The sequence below is a fragment of the Passer domesticus genome, chromosome 6 (genome assembly GCF_036417665.1).
Source record: "Passer domesticus isolate bPasDom1 chromosome 6, bPasDom1.hap1, whole genome shotgun sequence".
NCBI classification, from domain to species: domain Eukaryota; kingdom Metazoa; phylum Chordata; class Aves; order Passeriformes; family Passeridae; genus Passer; species Passer domesticus.
In genome coordinates this window covers 52,009,267-52,027,856 of record NC_087479.1, presented here as the reverse complement: position 1 = coordinate 52,027,856, position 18,590 = coordinate 52,009,267, and the positions used below count along the sequence as shown (strand labels likewise).

Below are 18,590 nucleotides of genomic sequence, written 5' to 3'. Positions count from 1 at the left end.
CTTTTCTCTTTAAAAATAAATTCAGGCTGTAATTTACTTAATTTGGCTGTTACTTAACTGATCAGCTGGTTATCTGATAGTAAATATTGTGTGTAATATTTAAAATTAGAGTTCATAACATAACACCATAAAACCTGAGGTAATAAAGGAATTTTTGGGACCTCAGATTTTTTGAGATGGCTGCTGAGATAAAATAATAGGATGGCCCAGGATTTGATGTCAGTCTTTAGTGGCATCTGGGCCAGGTGGAGATGTCAGTGCCCCAGCTGTTCACATCATTTCCATTAATCTGCTGGTGTCTGTGTAAGCACTCTCTTAAATAAATAATCCAGGACTTTAAAGCCCTACTATTTTAAACTTTTTAAAGTAACTCTGGCTTGTTTTGGTGGCAGAAAGTTGGCAGGTGAAGATGCGAGTTGGAAGAGTCCCAGACAGGTGGCTGGGCTGGCCTGGGGCAGTCCGGCACAGCTGCAGCTGCAGGCTGGGGTGGGATGCTCCAAGCCTTGGCTCCTCCAGCAGCAGCAGCAGCAGCTGTGCCACCTCAGGCTCCTGTTCTTCCCTGCTGCCCCTGCCCACCACACTTATTTTAGGGAATGAAGCCAGGCTAAAATAGCCTTTTTCCTTTATTTCCCATCAGGTTTCTCTCATGGCAGCTCATTTATGTTGTTCAGGACATGACCACCCCTCAGCCCCCCTGGCTGTGCCCAGAGCCTGTGCTGCAGGCACAGCAAAGACCAGCAGGGCTGAAGGGTGGCTGTGCACACAGTCTGCCATGGCCATCTGGGGACAGGGCAGGGCAACCTGGTGGCCTTTAAGGCCCCTTACCATGCTATGAGACAACCTCACCCCTGTACAAATATCTCTGCTTCATGCTGCACTCGTGGAGCTGTAGGCATTTCTCATATGGATTCCTACAAAGTGTGGAGAAATTCAGGATGCTAGAACATTTTGACAGTATATTCAATTACTGCTTGCAGGACAAAGAAGTGAGAGCAATCTTCCTCAGGCTCTTTGCACAGCTCTTCCAAGGATACAGGTCGTGTCTTCAGCTGATCAGAATTCATGCTGAACCTGTCATTCACTTCCACAAGGTAAAGGAGGAGCAGTTCTGTGTGTTTATGGTGTTCCTTTGTGCCATGTTGTTCCCACAAGCCTGCCTTTTGAACAAGTGCTGAAGTTTAAAAATGTAAATAAAATTATCTCCATGTGATAAGCACATTATTTTGGCATAGCACAGTGTTGTTTTAGTGGGACTAATTGCAGCGACAGGACAGAAATGTACAACAAAGTTAACACTGAAATTTAATACAAATAAACATTTGAGGAATTACTGTGGAATTTTGAAAACCTCTGTATGTAACAACACATTGCTTGAAGGTACTAGTTTTCTCTTTTATTACCTATGAGATTTGAAAAATGTGTGCATCAAATTTCCAGTTCTGAATTTAGGTATAAAAAGATACTATGTATAGTAAAATATTTAATTAGAAAGTACCACATACTAGTATAAGCTGATAGGCTGGTGAAAATGTTTAACTAATATGTAACAGTTGCTTGTAATTGCAAGTTTGATGCTGATTAAAAAAGGTGAAATTTTTTTCTGTCTTTGTTGCAGGCAGCCTTCTTGGGCCAGCGAGGCTTAATTGAGAATGACTTTCTAACCAAAGTCCTCAATGGAATGGCATTTGCTGGCTTTGTGTCAGAGAGGGGTCCTCCCTTCAGAACCTGTGATCTTTTTGATGAGGTGAAAACTGTTTCTGTATTCCCAAGTAAATTGCAATTTACTGTGATATTTCAGCATGGGAAAAACTACTGGAATGCTTCTGAATCCCCAATGTTTATTGTATCAAGTTTATGCTAATCATCTCAACTCTTATTTTCTGCTAAGGAGATATTTCTACATAACTTCCATAAAATCATGCCTCCTCATATGTATGAAGTTAAATAATTGTATAAACCTTGGTAATGCTGTTCCTGTTGTCAGATCTGTAGCATCATAATACGTTGCATGTGCTAGTACAGAATTATTTTCAATAATTTAATTATGTTCTCTGAAATGTAACAACCTCATAGAGAAATATTACATTAAATACATACCCAACAATGTAAACTGAGACAAAAAAATTTCATTTTAAAAAGCAATGCTGTCGTTTTACTGTGTTAGTTTTGAATTGAATCTAGAGTAAAAATAAAGTGTGATATTAATTCTGTGTTTTACTAGTAGTACCTATAAGAAATTTGGATTGAGGTACAGAAATGTGAAAGAATTGGTTTAGGTATGTAGGACTTTTTCTGTCTGGTAACAAATGCTGCACGTGGAACTGAAAATGTCTCATGTTCCAGAGCAATGTGGCCTCACACATTTTTCAGTGTTCAGCTTTCTTTCTTTGGTTTCCATTTCAGATTAACGTTTCATAACTTAAATAGGAAATATCTTTTTTTAGTTGAATTATCAACCTTTTTATTCTTTCTTCTTTTAAAAAAAGCTGGTGGCCTTTGAAGTCGAAAGAATTAAAGCTGAAGAGGGCAATCCACCAAAAATGATAAAGCATGTTAGAGAACTTGCAGAACAGCTCTTCAAAAATGTAAGTTGACTGTACCTGCTGCATCTGGAGAGTTGAGATGGTAACATTGAAAAGTCTGATTTCTCAGATGGATCCAGTGTCCAGAAAATGGAAGTTACTACTTGTGGTAGTCATCATCTACATTATGGCAAAATGTAAAGATCATTACATTTGTACATGCAAAGGAAATTCAATATAATACCATTGGTTTATTAATGCTAATACTTATTTAGATATAGGTGCAACTACTTATCTATTTTTAGTGTGTATTCACATAAGGTTTATAAACTCCTGTTTTCCCTGCTGCAACCTATCTATGCTAAATACATCTCTTTTCTTGCATCTCAACAGTTTTCTATATGAAAATTACACATTTATAATGTGTATTCTATAATATACATAATACAAATATATCATACAATGTGGCATAATGTGTACTTTCAGCAGTTCTTTCCTGACCCAGTCAGCCTGGTTTGCATGTTCAGCAGACATTATTTCATTTTTCACAGCCTATTTCTTGTGCAATTCCATTTCCAGTTTAATTTTTGCCTTCATATCATGTCTATTTTACATAATGCTTTTATAAAGTCTCTTACCATTCCATTAACTGGTTCTGGGATGGGGTTTTTTTGTTTGTAGGTTTTAGATTTTTTTGTTTGCTTTGAGGTTTGTGGGCTTTTTTGGCATAGACTGATCTCCCTCCTCCTCACACTCTGTGGTTATTCAGACTGCATCTGTTACACCATCAGCTGACACCTTTGTCACCCTTTCTTTTCTACATCCCACTTCCCCAGAACTGTGGTTTACATCTACAGTTCTGGAGAAAAAAACCCACAAGAATTACCAAAGGCTGCTAAGCTCTGGGGTTTCTTTTCTGTTCTTTGTGTCCTTTCTGATGATGAGATTTATTTATATCATTGTGACTGACCTGCTTCTTCACTACCACTAAGTCAGTGACTTCACAGGAGCACACACTGATGATATTCACTAAATCTATGACTTTGTGCATTGAGAAGTCAGATTTCTGGGAGTTGTGCATGCATCTGTCTTTGACTAAATAAAGGTGATGAGTAACACTGCTTAAGCTGTGCCTAGAGCTTCCTGATTTTAAACAGACTGCTTGATGTATTTTGACATATTGTTTCACAGTTTTAATGATCACAATATTGTAGCTGTGACAGTTTAGATACAAGGGAGAGACAAGGTCTGCCAGGGAGAGATAATGTTTGCATGAGTCCTGCTGGCACAGGTGGACAATCCAAGGCATTAGACCTTTAGTTAACCCAATAGCATGTACACCTGACATGGCATTGGTGATGTTCAAGGTAAAAGTAACTTTTCCTGTGTATTTCCTCTGAATCTCTCCTCTCACTGAAATGGATTTTGGAGCAGTTACTCTCCTTTTCTGGAGTGATCTGCTCTCTGCCTTCTGTTACCCCCTCCTGGGTCTGTGTTCCCTTTGTCTTCCTTGCTTCCCGTGGCATCTGCTGCTCTCATGCCCCTGGATTTTTGGCTTGTTCCATAAAATTTTCCTTTGCAGAGAATGCATGTGGCTAAGTAGCTGTTCTGTTTTGTCTGCTGTTTCTCAAGTTGATGCACTTGATCTCCTTGTTGCCTTTTGCTCCTGTAAACAACAGTATTAAGCTCCTGTTTACAAGTTTTCTTCCAAACTTATTGTGCATTTACAAGAGAGCCCTCATTGATGGATAGCACTCTTTGGCAGTGGTATGTAGCCAGTAATGAGTAACAGACAGAGTCAAATTGGACAGCAGCAAATTCAGATGTGATTAATGGTAACCCCAGAATAAATGAATGAAGAGATGTAAATACCCCATTTTGTTTGATTACTGCAGCCCTGGAAATGTGAGCTGTGATTCTGTGCATGGTGGTAGATAGTCTCTCTAATGAAGAGCTTGACTGTCACAAAAGTTTATATTCAAGTCCTTAATTAATTAATTTACATCAAGTCAGCCTAAGTTAAGCAGGAATTTTCTTTTGCACTTGTTTTGAATTTTGCACATTGACAGAAATAATTTTATAAAAGCCTTTAAGAAAGTTGGAAATATTGAAGTTAATGAGTCAAGGATATGAATATGAAACATTTCATTAATCATCTGCATTAGATATTTGACTTCTTAATCCTTCAGATATGGGAGATTTTCCAAACAACAGCAAAATTCCACAAGGCAGATGGTGACACTGCCCGATTGATTTGGGGTGTGCCCTTTTGCTCTTGCCCTGCAGGAGAACCCCAATCCCCACATGGCGTTCCAGAAGGTGCCGCGGCCCACGGAGGGCTCTCACCTGCGCGTGCACGTCCTGCCCTTCCCGCGCATCAACGAGGGCCGCGTGCACCAGCTGCTCCAGGAGGGGCTGGCCAGGAGCCAGGGGGCCCCCCCTGCCACCCGTGGGGACAAGAAGTGCGTGGTTCCAGCAGGTCCCCCTGTGGGTATGTTCATTCTGCAATGTGTTGCTCCCAATTTTGTGTTAATGTTGTGTTTTTAGTGATCATGGCAAACTTTGGTGCGTAGGCTCCAGTGTTTGCCTTTGCAATTTTGAAAGCCCTTTTTTATCTGCCTTCACTAAGTCAAACATCCAGAAAATCAGGATAACAACAAAAGTGGATTTGATCTGAATTAGATTTTTGAGTTGAACAATTAAACTAGATACTGTCTACTGAGCCAGGCCTGCTAAATATCAACATAGGTCACTTGTAGCACTGGCTGAACCAAGCTTTGAACCTTTTGAGTTCCTCCTTTGATACCCAGCGAAAGACATGTAAATTACTGGAAAAAGGCAAAGAGCAAAGCTAGCATCTGTCTCAAAATAAATACACCTATATTTCAGCATAAAGAGCAGATGGGAACATTGTAGGCCTGTCATTTTAATTTTAATGCCAGAAAGTTTTATTACTCATAGTCATACTCATCGATGTGAATGGTGGCATAAACCAGTATGGATAGTAAACTTGCGCATGAAGAGCTTGGAAAACTTTTGAAGTATGGGCTAAGAATTCAAATCCATCATTAAAAATTAGATATCTAACCACAAGATTCCGTTGAATCCTTCTCTACTGCTTTTCTTCAAATAAGGTATGGCACTTGCATAGGCAGGCTCGCCTGACTAGGCAGCAGCTCTTCAGAAATTAATTTGGGAACTTTAATGACTGTAGGGCAGACATGACCCAACTATATCAAGCTACTGCAAAAAAGCCAAACATCTTAGTAGGATGTGTAAACAGGAGTGCAGTCAGTGAACCCCATAGAGAAATCTTTTCATTGTGCTCAGTAAGACCTCAGCTGGATGTTTGTCCATGTTTGGACACTGGAAGACTGTCTCCATTTTTGGTTCTGTTGGAGGGAGTCCATAAGAAAGCAACAGGAATGACCAGTGGTCCAGAGAATGTGACCTACAAGGAAAGATGGGGAGTTGTTTAGACTGAAAACTAGGAGACTGAGGGGACACATAATAGCAGGCTTCAATTATACAAGAGACAGTGAGAAAAAGAAGGAGAATAATCTGTAATGATAAGAAATAATGGGTTTAATTGCAGCACAAAAATAGAGTTATTTGTCAGCAAGACATGGTAAAATGAGGATGGTGAGGCAGTTGAGTGGATTCCTTGTGCAGCCATGGAGTCTCTCTTATCACAGAACATTGGGAACATATTAGACAAACATGAGAAATAACATAAATAGAGTTGATCCTGTCTAGGGACAGCAGGGTGAACTAGATGGCCCCTTGAGGCCCTGCCCAGGCCTGTTTCTCTTTGGGTTTGTGCAAGAAGAGGATGAACTCTCTTCACCTGCCTTTGCTGTTGACTGTGTCATTGAATCTGGTACTTTGAGAAAATTTCAAGGATATGTGGCTGTGTCCTTTTGTCTTTCTTCAAAAGGCTAATTGCAAGAAAAGGGGTTTTTTAATACGTTAATTTCTGTGTCAAAGCAGGGGGTTTGCTGGTTGTTTTTTTTTTCTGAGGAACAGCTTTTACACTTACACTCCCTGCTAAACTGTGTCTCAGAATCCTTGGATATAAGTCGCTCATTATTATCCACTAGAAAGGCATATCCTGAATTTAGATACTATTTATTTGATATTATAGAGAAAAAGAGAATGTTAGTTCTTGCTTTCTAAATTTTGTTGAAAAATCAGGGCAAAACAGCGCATTAAGAAAATAAGATTTCAACAATTTGGAATCTAGATAAGAGAACAGGTTTGTCAGGTTTTATTCCATGTTGCAGAATTCTTGTCATGGCCATCTAAAAATAGTTATCTACTGCTACAAAATATGCAAGGCTATGTAACTCACTGCAGGGCACACACATTTATCATTAATTTATGTTTATTTATGTATTTCATCAGTATGTTAGAGATTATAATCTCTTTGTGTCTGTATGAGACAACAAGACCAAACAGTTAAAAGAATCAACTAATGTAGTTACAATTTAGAGCACTCTCCTTTTCAGATGGAATAGGAAACCAGAGATTTGGGATCTTGTGTTCCCATCTGCCTACAAATGGTATTTGCTTAACAGAATAAAGGGGAGGACACAGTAATTATTTTTAAAGAAATTTGTGGTATTCTTTGTGGTTCTTGCAGATATTTCACAGATGTATATTCTTCTTTTTCTTTGTTAGTTTCCATAATGGAAAAAGGAAGCACAGTTTTCAACAGTGCTCAAAGGCTGGAAGTTGTTAGAAACTGCATCTCATTCATTTTTGAGAACAAATTTCTGGAGACTGAAAAGGTAATAAAATGAAATTTTAATTCTCCCAAATTACTCTCTGTTCTGTTAATGAGCAAATGGAGACTGGCCTAATCACAAAGTACATTTTGAAGTCTTGTTACAAATGCTAAGGATTATTTTGGCCATTTAAATCAATGAACTGAGCAATAAAAATCATCATCTAAATACAATATTGTGTGTAATATGAGGCTAATGGATTTGAAAACCTGTTTCTAATCCTATGTGGGTGAGTTGAAAACCCTTTTTGCAAAATTTATTACTGTTATAAGTAGCATTGTCCACATTTTTTTTTAAAGAGGTGGGTGTATATTGGTCTAGCTGCATTAATTAGAAGGAATGCAAACAAAAGGCATACATATGTGCTCAGTGCAGTAAATTTTGCTGGTTTTAAAAACCAGTAATTTGATAGAACTCAGAGATTAATATAAATATTTGGCATGTCTGCCTTCACTGAAATGTGCTAGTGAGTTGTTATCCTTGACATTTTTATTTTCTCTTCATTAAGAAGTTGCCAGGTTTTGTAGATTCTGTCCATAGAGTGTTCTGTTATTGATTGTAGAACAATCACTGAAACTTACAAACAAATCTATTTCTACATATGAAAATGACTGTAGAATTATTTTAAAAAAATTTTTGGCTGCTCAGGGAAGTACCACCTGTAGATCTCTGACGCTGTGCAGATCAAGACAGAAAATGAGCTTAGCTTGATTTACAAGTTATAGTGTCAAAATGCACAGGGGAAAAGTCCTAATCAAGTGTGTAACTCTTTAAAAACAGAGTTTTCATCCAAGCAGAGCACAGTAGTTTTTAACCTCATTCAACTTCCAGGCATTTGGACAAATTCAGTGGGTTTTTTGTCCCTCTATATGATAAATTTTTCCTTAGCCAATAGTCTGTCTTTTCTTACTTACCTGTTACCTCCAGCCTAAAGGGCCACAGCTGGTAATCACTGTTGCAGCATTTGCTGCATCTTTAAAACTTTGGTAAAAATATTCTGGTGGCCCTGGTTTAGGATAAACTACATGACAATCTAGTGGCCTCACTGCTATGAGAGCTATGCCACTTCTAAGCCCATTTGTCATTCCTTGCTTAGCCCAAATCATGCTGCTCAGCCTTGATAGGCAAACTCCAGTCCTGGCCTGCCTGTACAGAGCAGAGCACTTGCTTTCATCCACAATAATCCATTTCTGATTTCACATCCAGCCTGTCCACAATAAAGGATTTCTATTTACAGATGTAGGTGAGAAACGCTGTTTAATGCATTTGGGAAAAAGAAGGGAAAAATTTAGTACTTGGTAACTCAGGCTAAATCATCCATTATGTGAAAGTTTGATAGTCAAGCTAATGGATCATTTCCAGAGTTGTTCTCTAGTACAGTTTCTTAATAAAAAATGAATGCTATTCAGTATGAGTAGTGCCATTGCATTCCATTTCCATAGAGTGAGATGTTGTTCTCTGCAGACCCTGCCTGCAGCCCTGAGAGCCCTGAAGGGCAAGGCAGCTCGGCACTGCCTGACCCAGGAGCTGGGCCAGCACGTCAAGGAGAACCGAGCAATCCTGGACCACCAGCAGTTTGACTACATTGTGAGAATGATGAACTGTGCTTTGCAGGTACAGTATGGCAAGGCTCTGGCCTTGATTGTCTTTCTCTTGTTTAGGATTAGGATAAGCAAAATTGCTTAGAGCGTTGTGGAGAAGCAAAATAATTAAATTATTTGACCATGTCCTGTGGTGATGTAGCAGATACTGCTTGATGGTGAAGATACTTTGTTGTTGAAAGAATAAAACACTCAGGTCTGTACAGATCTGCCTGATATGACAAGCAGAAAGAAAACTGTTCCCATTATTAATAATTTAGTTACAATTTAGTTTTGGTAGATACTGAAATGATTTAACTTAATGGCTTGAAGTGCTTTTTTTTCAAATGAGTGGGTCTTGGTTTTTCCAGGTCATTTTCACCCCAGAGTTCCTAAAATGTGTATCAACCACTGCTCACTTAAAAATTCCAGAAGTTTGCATACTTTCTGCATCTGTGGCTCATGGTGGCAGTTCTGCTTGTCACAGATTGTCAGAAACTCACTGCAAGTGTTTGCAGTTCATCTCCAAAGTTAATTCTACTGATAAATCATAATGTGCTAAGTAAACATCAACATATGGTGGCAGCTACCTATGAAAGCAAAATATGTGGGTGACTTCTTTTGACTTTCATTTCAATATTTGGTCTGTTTTACCTTCATTTGTTCTCAATTCATCATCTGAAATATTTTATAGACTTCCATGTTTTCTTACATGTCTCTTGTCTGAGAATGTAGTGGTATTTTTATTAATTTGTAATGTGATCACATTTGCTTATAATTTTTCTTTTGTTGACCCAGTCTAAGTTATTGTATCAAATTAGGGACTTGATTGAGGCCTTAGTATTTTGATCTCGCTCTCCTCTAACCTAAATCCCACTGAAATTATTCTGCAACAATTTATAAAAGGTTGACCCACATTTTTTAAAAGGTGAGTGCTAAATGCCACTTTCACTGAAGTGTAGAAATAAATTAACATTGACTGAGCAAATGCTACCTCAGCTCACCATCAAATGCAAGTTTTGCTTTCTGTTGCATTTCTTGTTTGTTCACAGTAAGGTATTTTTCTACTGTTGTGAAGAAAGTTCATCTTTGTCTGAGCAGTCGTCTTAAAAGCAAAACTACCTGCAGTCAGCAGATGAAAACTGAAGTTGACTGGCTAAAATTACACAGCACCTAGAATCTGCTTTTTGACACAGTTCTTCACATTTTCCAAGCCCTAAATTTAGCTTTAGAGTTGGAAGAAAAATTGAATTTATGTGTGAAACTCTATTTCTCTGTCCAAAATCATGACTAATGGAATATTGCACCTGCTGTGTATTCCAGAGTTAGAAATTTTCTTTCAAACCAGAAAGCAGGATTGTCTAGATGTGTCACAGGTTTTGCTTACACTTTTTCGATCATTCCTTGGTTAACAAAACATCCAGATGTTTTTAGGCCATAGGAACAAAATACAAATCCCCTTTATTTCTGTATCTCAGAGAAATGATAGCAGAAGAAAATGAAATTTGCTTTTCTAAGAAAAGAAATACTGACATCACCTTTTAATAAAATAATAAAAGCCAATTTTGCTCTGGAAGAAAAGCTTTTTTTCCCATCTTGGTGATTTGAAAGCCTAAGAAGGAGCTCAAGTTCAAGGAAATGAATGTGTCTGAAGAGTTACTGAGATTAAAATAGGCTTGTTTTTCTTCAATAAAAATTAGGCTTATTTTTCTTCAATAAAACTAGCAAATATAATTCAAATAATGCAAGGGAAAGAGATCAAATAAGGAGGAACAGTTTTTATGCTTTAAAAAGCATAAAACAGTGTTTTCCCCAACAGTGTTTTCATATCTTTGAAAACATGAAATGAAAGTTTTCATTCCTCAGAAGTAAGTATGGCCAACATGAAAACATCTGAACTCCTGACACTGGGCAGTGAGTTGTAAGCAAGTATTTTTCACATCTACTTTTATGACATCAGAAGTTATTTATTAAGATAAAAACATGATTTATAATTTGTCTGTGCACTTTGCTCGTATGTTATTTGAAACAATTTGTAAATTGTGACATTTTGGAGCTTCCCTGTATCAATTCAAGAAAAAAAGCATATTATCAAGAACTTAAATGAGTTTGCCCTTGCTGCAGTGGGACACAGTCAGCATTTAGCTGTAGATACATGAATTCTGTCATAAGACCAAGTAATTTAAGCAGTGTCTGTTGAAAGACACAAAAATCTAATTTAAGAAACGTGGTCTTAACTGGAGATGTAGTGAAGCTTTAGGGAAATACCACATTAATTATTGATGGAGTTTGTGGGCAGAGTTAGGTTGCTGTAGGGCTTTCAGACCTCACTGAACTACTGGAATTGTAGAAACTGCCTCAGTCTTACCACCAGGATTTTCTGGTAATGATATTGCACATTCCCATTGCCTTCTGCAAGATGCAAACTGAAATCCTGCTGAGGCTGGAGCATGGAGAGGGTGATCCACCAGCTGAGAGGAGGGGAAGGGAATGCCCTGGCAGGGTGGCAGAGCCCTGGCTCCCTGCTGGGCACACTGGGTGAGTGGGGACCTGTGTGCAGCCAGCTCCAGTCCCTGCCCTGGGACACTCCAGTCTCACCTGCTCATCCAGGTGTCAATCTGATGCTCACCAGTCACCAAACCTGTGCTGATGATAAGGGGAATTGTTGCAAACTCCGCAAGTCAACGTTTTGCTGTAGACTCATGAATTCTGTTAGCTGCGGATCATAGAACTAATTTAAGCAGTGTCTGTTAAAAAACACAAAAAATGAATGATTTCAAGAGATGCAGGTTGGCCATTTCTGGGAAGTCTTTTGGACTGAATTTTTTGTCTTGCTATGAAGTGCCAGGTGTTACAAAATCAGGAAGATTGCACTCTGCAAGTCTAATGCAGAGCCCTCCATTGCTAGTCAAGATTGTTCTGATTGTCTAGTGGCAGGTTTTTTCATTTAATAGAATCTCTTTTCTGGTTTTTACTGGAATCCACAAAAATAAAGGTCAGATGCTTTTTCTGAGCTTTTGTGTACTCGTTTTATGCGTGAAGAGCAGTGTGTTAACAAAATGCTTGTGATAATCCCACCATGTATGTTATTGCTGGTCTCATGTCTGTCTGCTACCACAGGGCTTGAGAAGAAATTAAGGAACTGGAATGAAATACTCCTACTATTGCTTCAAGTGAATAGCTGTTTGATTTTAGTGAGCAGTTCCATAGGCTGTATTTCCCCAAGGATCTGATCTGGCCATTTGGCAGCTGGGAGGAAGTGAGGGTGGTATTTTACCAATTTCTCTAGAGATGGCAAAACTTGGATTTACCACATCTCTGGTGGTTGTCAGCTTCAGTTCTCTCAGTCCAAGAGGAGCATTGTTTTAAACTGTTCTTCTTTCAACTGATAACAGGTAGAACCTGCAGATTTTAATAGCTTATGATTTGTGGAATACTACTTTAGAATTTCATGTTCATCTGCCTTCTTTAGCACCTGTGGTAGACTGTAGGAGCCTTTCAAATAAAGTTGAAGTGAGGTAGGATGCAGCAAGTCAGTACTGAAGTGTTAAATATGCTCTTCTGTGTCTGAGAATATTGGCAATTACTGCTGCTGAAATAGAAATGAGAGAAGTATTTCTGGTAGACTTTAGTAGTAGGAAAAACAAATTACATGGAGATTGTAATGGTCATGGATTAAAGCAGACATCTTCTGATGAGGGCAATTAAATCCCCAGTTATTTTATTTTATCTCTGCTAGGAGTTGTCACTGACCACTTGTTGAAAACTTTGTTGTCATGCCCTGAGTAAGACTTTTTCCCCTGACAAGTCATCTACTGTGGCAAACATTTAAATCAGCCTATCTTACCAGAGTGATGAATACCTTTGATGGAGGAGCAGGAGCATTATGTTCTGTTCCATATGTTATATGACTAAACAGCTGTTAAAAAACACCTGCAGTGTTGTGAAAGCTTAATATATTATTGATTGACAATTCAGTTTCTTCAAACAGATACTATTGCAGACAAAAATGTGAAATTATAGCTCTAAACACTATTTCAGTCATACTTGTTTTCCTCTGCTGTGGTTACCTCAGAAAAATTTTCATTTCCACATAAATTGCTATTTCAAGCAATTTTCTTTCTGTTATAATTTTCTATAATAACATTTGCTGACATCTCAGAAATAAATACTTAACTTTTTTATTGCAACTAAAAAGCCCTTTTTTCTTAGCAGGACAACACTTCTGTGTAATTATATTTCCAGCAACATATTGTACTTTTAATACTTGTTCAGAATTTGTGGCAGAAAGCATCTCAAGGCTCAATTTGCATATTTCTCTATTCATTTATTGCAGTCATAACTTGTCCAGAATTTCATTTGTCTCTAACTTTCCTATGGCAGCAACAAGTGAACACTGTATTTTGAAATGTAGTTGCACTTAATTTGATAAATTAAATGGTAGTAAAAGCAGGAAGAGTCCTGAATACACTGTGGGGGTGGTATTTGATAACCTGAAACAATTTTCATATTAAAATGACATTCAAAGCAATTTGCATAAAATATTTAACAGTAACAATAAGTCTTCCTAAGAAAATTTATTTCTGGGGAAAGTTTCTCTTCAGATAATGCAGGACTGTGAGACACCTTTGTTGGAAGAGATAAAACTTTTTGTTTCAAAGGAAGAGCTCCAGGCTGCTGCAGTACAACACTGCCTCTCTAAGATGTTGGTCAGTAATATTGCCTAACTGCATATTAATGCTTTTGTTTGGCAAATGTGAGTCAAATTGGAAAACACATCTGCCCCAGACATCTGGATTCTTAATCTAAATGTGGTTTGAGTGGAAAAATTGTGCATAAAACTGATAAATACGTAAATACTCAAAATTCTGGTCTTAAGCTGCAGGAAAGGAGTGAGGTCTTCTTGTGATGTGATTTAATGTGACAGTGACACAGTTACCAGTGCTGGCCTAGGACCTGCTCCAGTGTCACATCTGTGTTAGTAGACACGTGTTCTACCACTGTAACCGGGAGAATATCTTTAATAGTGAACTAATTAGTCATTGTTTTAGGTCATTTGTGATGGATCACTGTGGCTTTCCATAGTGGCAACAACCAGGTGTTTATCTTTCAAATGGATTATACTGAATATTCTAGAAGTATACTTGTAGTGTAGATTATGAAACACAACTTAGTAGCAGCCAGGACAAAATCAAAAATGTAACCCGTATTAGGTTACAGCAAAGGCACATCTGGGCCATCATCTGTTCTCCATCATTGGCCAGAAGCAGATGGAAGATAATACTGATTTATTTTGCCTCTAGAACTTTGCTTGTGATTCTTCTGAATCACTTAAGTGTAATAAGGACCTCTTTGTAGCACTTGCTATGCAGTTGGTTGTGAAAGAAACTTTGATAAGCAAAATTAAAACCAGTGGCATTCTATAAATAATACTAAATTTATTTTTCCAAGGCAAGTAACTTTTGTATTGTATTTTGCCACCAGATAAAGTTTAAAAACCTATCAGTCAGTTCTCAGAATTCAGAGGTTTGCAAATACTGTCCAATAACAAGACAGATTTTATTATTCCTGAGAGAAAATCAGCTCGGTGTGTGTGTCATATGATTCAAATTCTTGGCAATATGAAGGTTACATGAGATAGCATTTCTCATATTTTATGTTGAAAACTATGTTGCTAAACATCTTTATTTTGGAGGGTTACAGTAGATTTCTCTCCTTTTGGATTTTTATTTCGTGACCTGTCTTTTGTTACTCAGTTTGACTTGAATTCCTGGAAGCAGAGTCTCAGAATTCATGTTTAAAAAACAGCACTATTTAAAAATATTTAAAGGTATTTTAAATCATAGAAGGTCAGACATGAAGAGAAATCATAAGAGTTTAACAGGTCCACACTTAATTCTACTAATTAATCAGTTATTACCAGTTTGAACTTTCTCATCATGTTAGACATAGTAATGGTGTTATTTAAGTGGGGGGAAAAGGAGATTCCAGTGTTTAAGGCTTGGGCTTCAAGCTTCCAGATTTAATTCTGTGTTGTGCTGAACATGATTTTGGTAGGGATTTTTTGGTCACATCATATGGTTCCTCTGATACATGATTTCCAAAAAGTAGAAATTACAGCATTATCATCCTGCTGACTTTTTAAGGGGTCCACCTATAAAATTCTGGACTTAGTAAAAGAAGTTGCTATTCCTGAATCTTTCTGATAATGTCTTTTTCCCAAGAGATTGCACAGTACCAGAATATCATTGCACTGACATTGAACTCAATAGTTCTTACATAATTTCTCTAGGAAAAAAAATAAGGAAACATGCTGTAAAAGATTGTATTGTTGATCAGTTTTCATTTTTCCTTTCTTTGCTGAGGAACATACTGTTTGTTATACTCATCACAGGATGGCTGCAGAGTGCTGGGAGATTGCAGTCAGGGGTGTCTCTGTTAAACCCAGAAAGCAGAGTTGGTTCCTTTGCAGGGCTGCCTGTGTCTGTGTCATGGAGTGGAGGTGTGTGTGCTGCTCTCATGGCACTGCCAGCTTCCCTTCCCCTGCTGGAGGGTCAGTCAGCATTCCCTACACTGCAGGTGTCACAGGAGGTGACCCTTTGGCATGGCAGCAACCATTCTCTGGGCCAGGACTCTCCCTGTGTGACAGTGTCCAGGTGGCATCCTTGGGGACATTACTGAGTGCAGTGGTGTCCCCAGCGAGGTCTGGCTGGGTCTGCATGTGTGCCCATGCCCCGGGGGGGTTGTCTCCAGCTCTGTTAAACTGCCTCTGTGGTTTTAGCAAGGATGGGTTTTTGATGACCAGGCAGCAGAAAACCATGGCTGCTTTTCACACTGGGGCTGTGCCAGCAGTGCTGTTCAGGAATGAGCTCGTGTGTGGCAGGGAAATTCCTAAATTGCTGTTTCCTGCAGACTTCCGAGACCCTGCTTCTGTTAATCCTGACTTCTGCATGGACCTGCCCTGCACAGCTATTGCACAAGACTGTTACTTAAGGAAAGGAAAAGAGAGGGATTAGCAGAAATGAGAGTCCCATGGCGTGCTGTCCACTCCTGCATCTGCCTTCAACTTCCCTCCCTTCCCTCCAGGCTTCTGCCCACAACATGTGGTGTTCACACACTTCCTCCTGCCCTCGATTTGTGCACACATGGGCACAGGCATGCCAGAGCAGGGCCAGCCTTGTGTTCAGGGTCTTTGCTTAATATTATATAAAAATATCAAATGATAGGGGTGTGTTGGGTTTAATACAAGAACAAGCAGAACTGCACAGGAGCAGTGTCCCCAGCAGCTGCTCTGGCTGGGTGCAGCTTTGGGGCTCACAGGGGAATTTCCCTGAGCAGCTCCCTGGCACAGGTGAGGAGGGTGGTACAAACCCATCCATCCCAGAGGGGTCTCTGTGATGTTGGGCAGCTGGAGCAGGCTTTACTCAGGCTTTACTCTTCATGGATGTCTCTTTGTTGCTGGCCTTCTGGTCAGCCCTCTCACATTTGCTGCTGGTGCAGGATGTGCTCCCCTGTGTTTGCTCACACCCAGGTACCTCACTGAAGCCATGAAGCTCCTTGGAGTGTTGGGATGGTAAGCTCTGACTGCTCTGAAGTGATCATTACTGCTAATTGTGGCCTTGTGGTTGCCAAGTGTTCCTAATAACTCCATGTTCTGAATATTTTTGGTCGTCGTGATGAAAAGCAGACATGTGTTTGTATGCTGCTCACTGCTGTAAATAAAACAAGACTGGGTTAGGAATTGTATTGTGCTGCTGTGCAGTTGCTCTCCAGCCTGGCTGGGAAAGAGGTGAGCTGGTGAAAGGTAGTAAGAAACATACCCAAAACCAAAAGTCTTTCATGTTGGAAAGAATAGGCACTTTGCTAATATAACAAGCTATGTGGAATCGGTGACTTCTGTTTTTACAGGTTTTATATCTATAAAAATAAGGAAGTAACACATGAAATTTTGGTTTTATCTAAGACATTAGTTATGTTTATAAAGTGTATTTCAGTACAGGTCCATCATTCCCTATAATAGGTGTATAAAACACTGTTAATTATGTGACATGCTCTTCATCTGCTCTGAGTGCCATTCAGTGTGTGCAGTAAGTGGCAGAATATTGCATGGTATTGATTTGCTGTACCCATGCAGTGACTGTACCACATGTGCACAGTCTATTTTTAGGAAAAGGAATTTCTGTGTATTGTGGTGTCTGCTCTTCCTTCCCCTGCACTTCACCCTTCAATACCTGGTAAGCCCATGTAGAGAAGCTGCAGTGAGACATTTCTGCAAGGTGTGCTGCCTTGGCCACCAGGAGAAACATGCCAGATGGACAACTGGTTTGTTGTTTCTGTAGGGAATTTTATGAGGCTTCGAAGTGTTTGATTTTACAGGAATTTGCATAAAAATTCCTAATGGGTGGCTGTAAGAGCCTCATTATTTTTCACACGCGGTCATTTCTGAAGCAGACAGAAAATGGAATACCCAAAGCCTTCTAATCATTTGGCTGCTGTCATGTTTGCATAACCTTTGGTTTAAACCAAAGAGATCTCAGCAGCTTGCATTCAAAAACTGAAGTGTGGTGCTGAGATAAATACCATAAAACACAGGCCAGTTCTGGGGTTTGTCAGTATTTTGTGTAAACTTTGACAAATGCATTAATATGACAAACAAACAGTAGTGAACTGTGTGACATTTTAGAATGATTTCTAAGGAAAAAAGCATAAGGATCAATTTCTTTACAGTATAAGATCTGCCTCCTCTGCTGTTACATTAAAAGTATGTGCCATTCTAGAACAAGAACACAAAGGTGTAAACAAAAGAACATTTGACAATCTGCATATGTTGTAAAAAATTCTTGCAGCTGTTGACATTCTTTTTCAATATTACAGCCCAGAATTATGACTTAAATTAATTGGCTTTTAGGATTCATGGAAAATGCCATGTAAACATGCTTTAATGAGGATTATTTTTAGTAATTCCCTCCCTGTACTCAGTCACGGGGGCAGGCTTTGGTATCTAGTGATCCAACAAAGTATTTAAAAATTACTTTACCTAATGTCTATAGATAAACAAACAAATCCCATAACTCCCTTTCCCCACCTCTCCCCTAATTCTTGAACTCTGAAGTCCAAAACTCCACATGGGAGCTAAGATTTGGAATTGGAAGTGCATGTTTAGCAGTCTAAAGTCCTACAATGTTTGTAAATAAACAAATTGATTTGATTTTCTATACAGATTATTTTACTTTTGAGGACAAAACCAGCTTCTTTTGTTTAAATTAAGTCCTTTAGTCAGTTGAACACCTTGTAAAATCTTTACTTGGAATGTTAATTGGTTAAACATCACTTTAGAGAATACAAATCCTTTGTTATATGTAAGTAAATTCCATACAATTGGCATCTAATATTCTCTATGTCTCGCAGGTATATGGAATGCAGTATCTTTCTAGATCTTACTCTAACTGTAGTAATAATAATAATGTACTTAAAATCAACTCACATTATGAGGGTGCCATGATTTTCAGCACTTCTGCAGAAACTTCATATTTTTCCTTGTCTGCATTATAATACACTGCTTGTAATATTCTAATTTCCAAATTCAAGATACAACCTGCACATGAAAACAGTAGGCGTCAGAACTGATGAATTTAAAATAAGTCCAGCAGATCATAATTAATTATTCCAACCAGTTTAATGATAAGGTATTTTGTAGAGAT

The 18,590-nt window shown here is 38.6% G+C and overlaps 1 protein-coding gene across 11 annotated transcripts in view; it reads left to right on the top strand.

Annotated features, from left to right (window-relative positions):
- Positions 1 to 18,590, top strand: part of SBF2 (SET binding factor 2) — a 230,524-nt gene that overhangs the window by 135,519 nt on the left and 76,415 nt on the right. For all 11 annotated transcript variants that reach the window (XM_064425493.1, XM_064425489.1, XM_064425488.1 and 8 more), the window contains 6 exons: positions 978 to 1,091; positions 1,616 to 1,744; positions 2,487 to 2,585; positions 4,809 to 5,013; positions 7,203 to 7,312; positions 8,774 to 8,923. In XM_064425493.1, the coding sequence (XP_064281563.1) occupies positions 978 to 1,091; positions 1,616 to 1,744; positions 2,487 to 2,585; positions 4,809 to 5,013; positions 7,203 to 7,312; positions 8,774 to 8,923 (807 nt within the window). The remainder of the gene's footprint in view (positions 1 to 977; positions 1,092 to 1,615; positions 1,745 to 2,486; positions 2,586 to 4,808; positions 5,014 to 7,202; positions 7,313 to 8,773; positions 8,924 to 18,590) is intronic.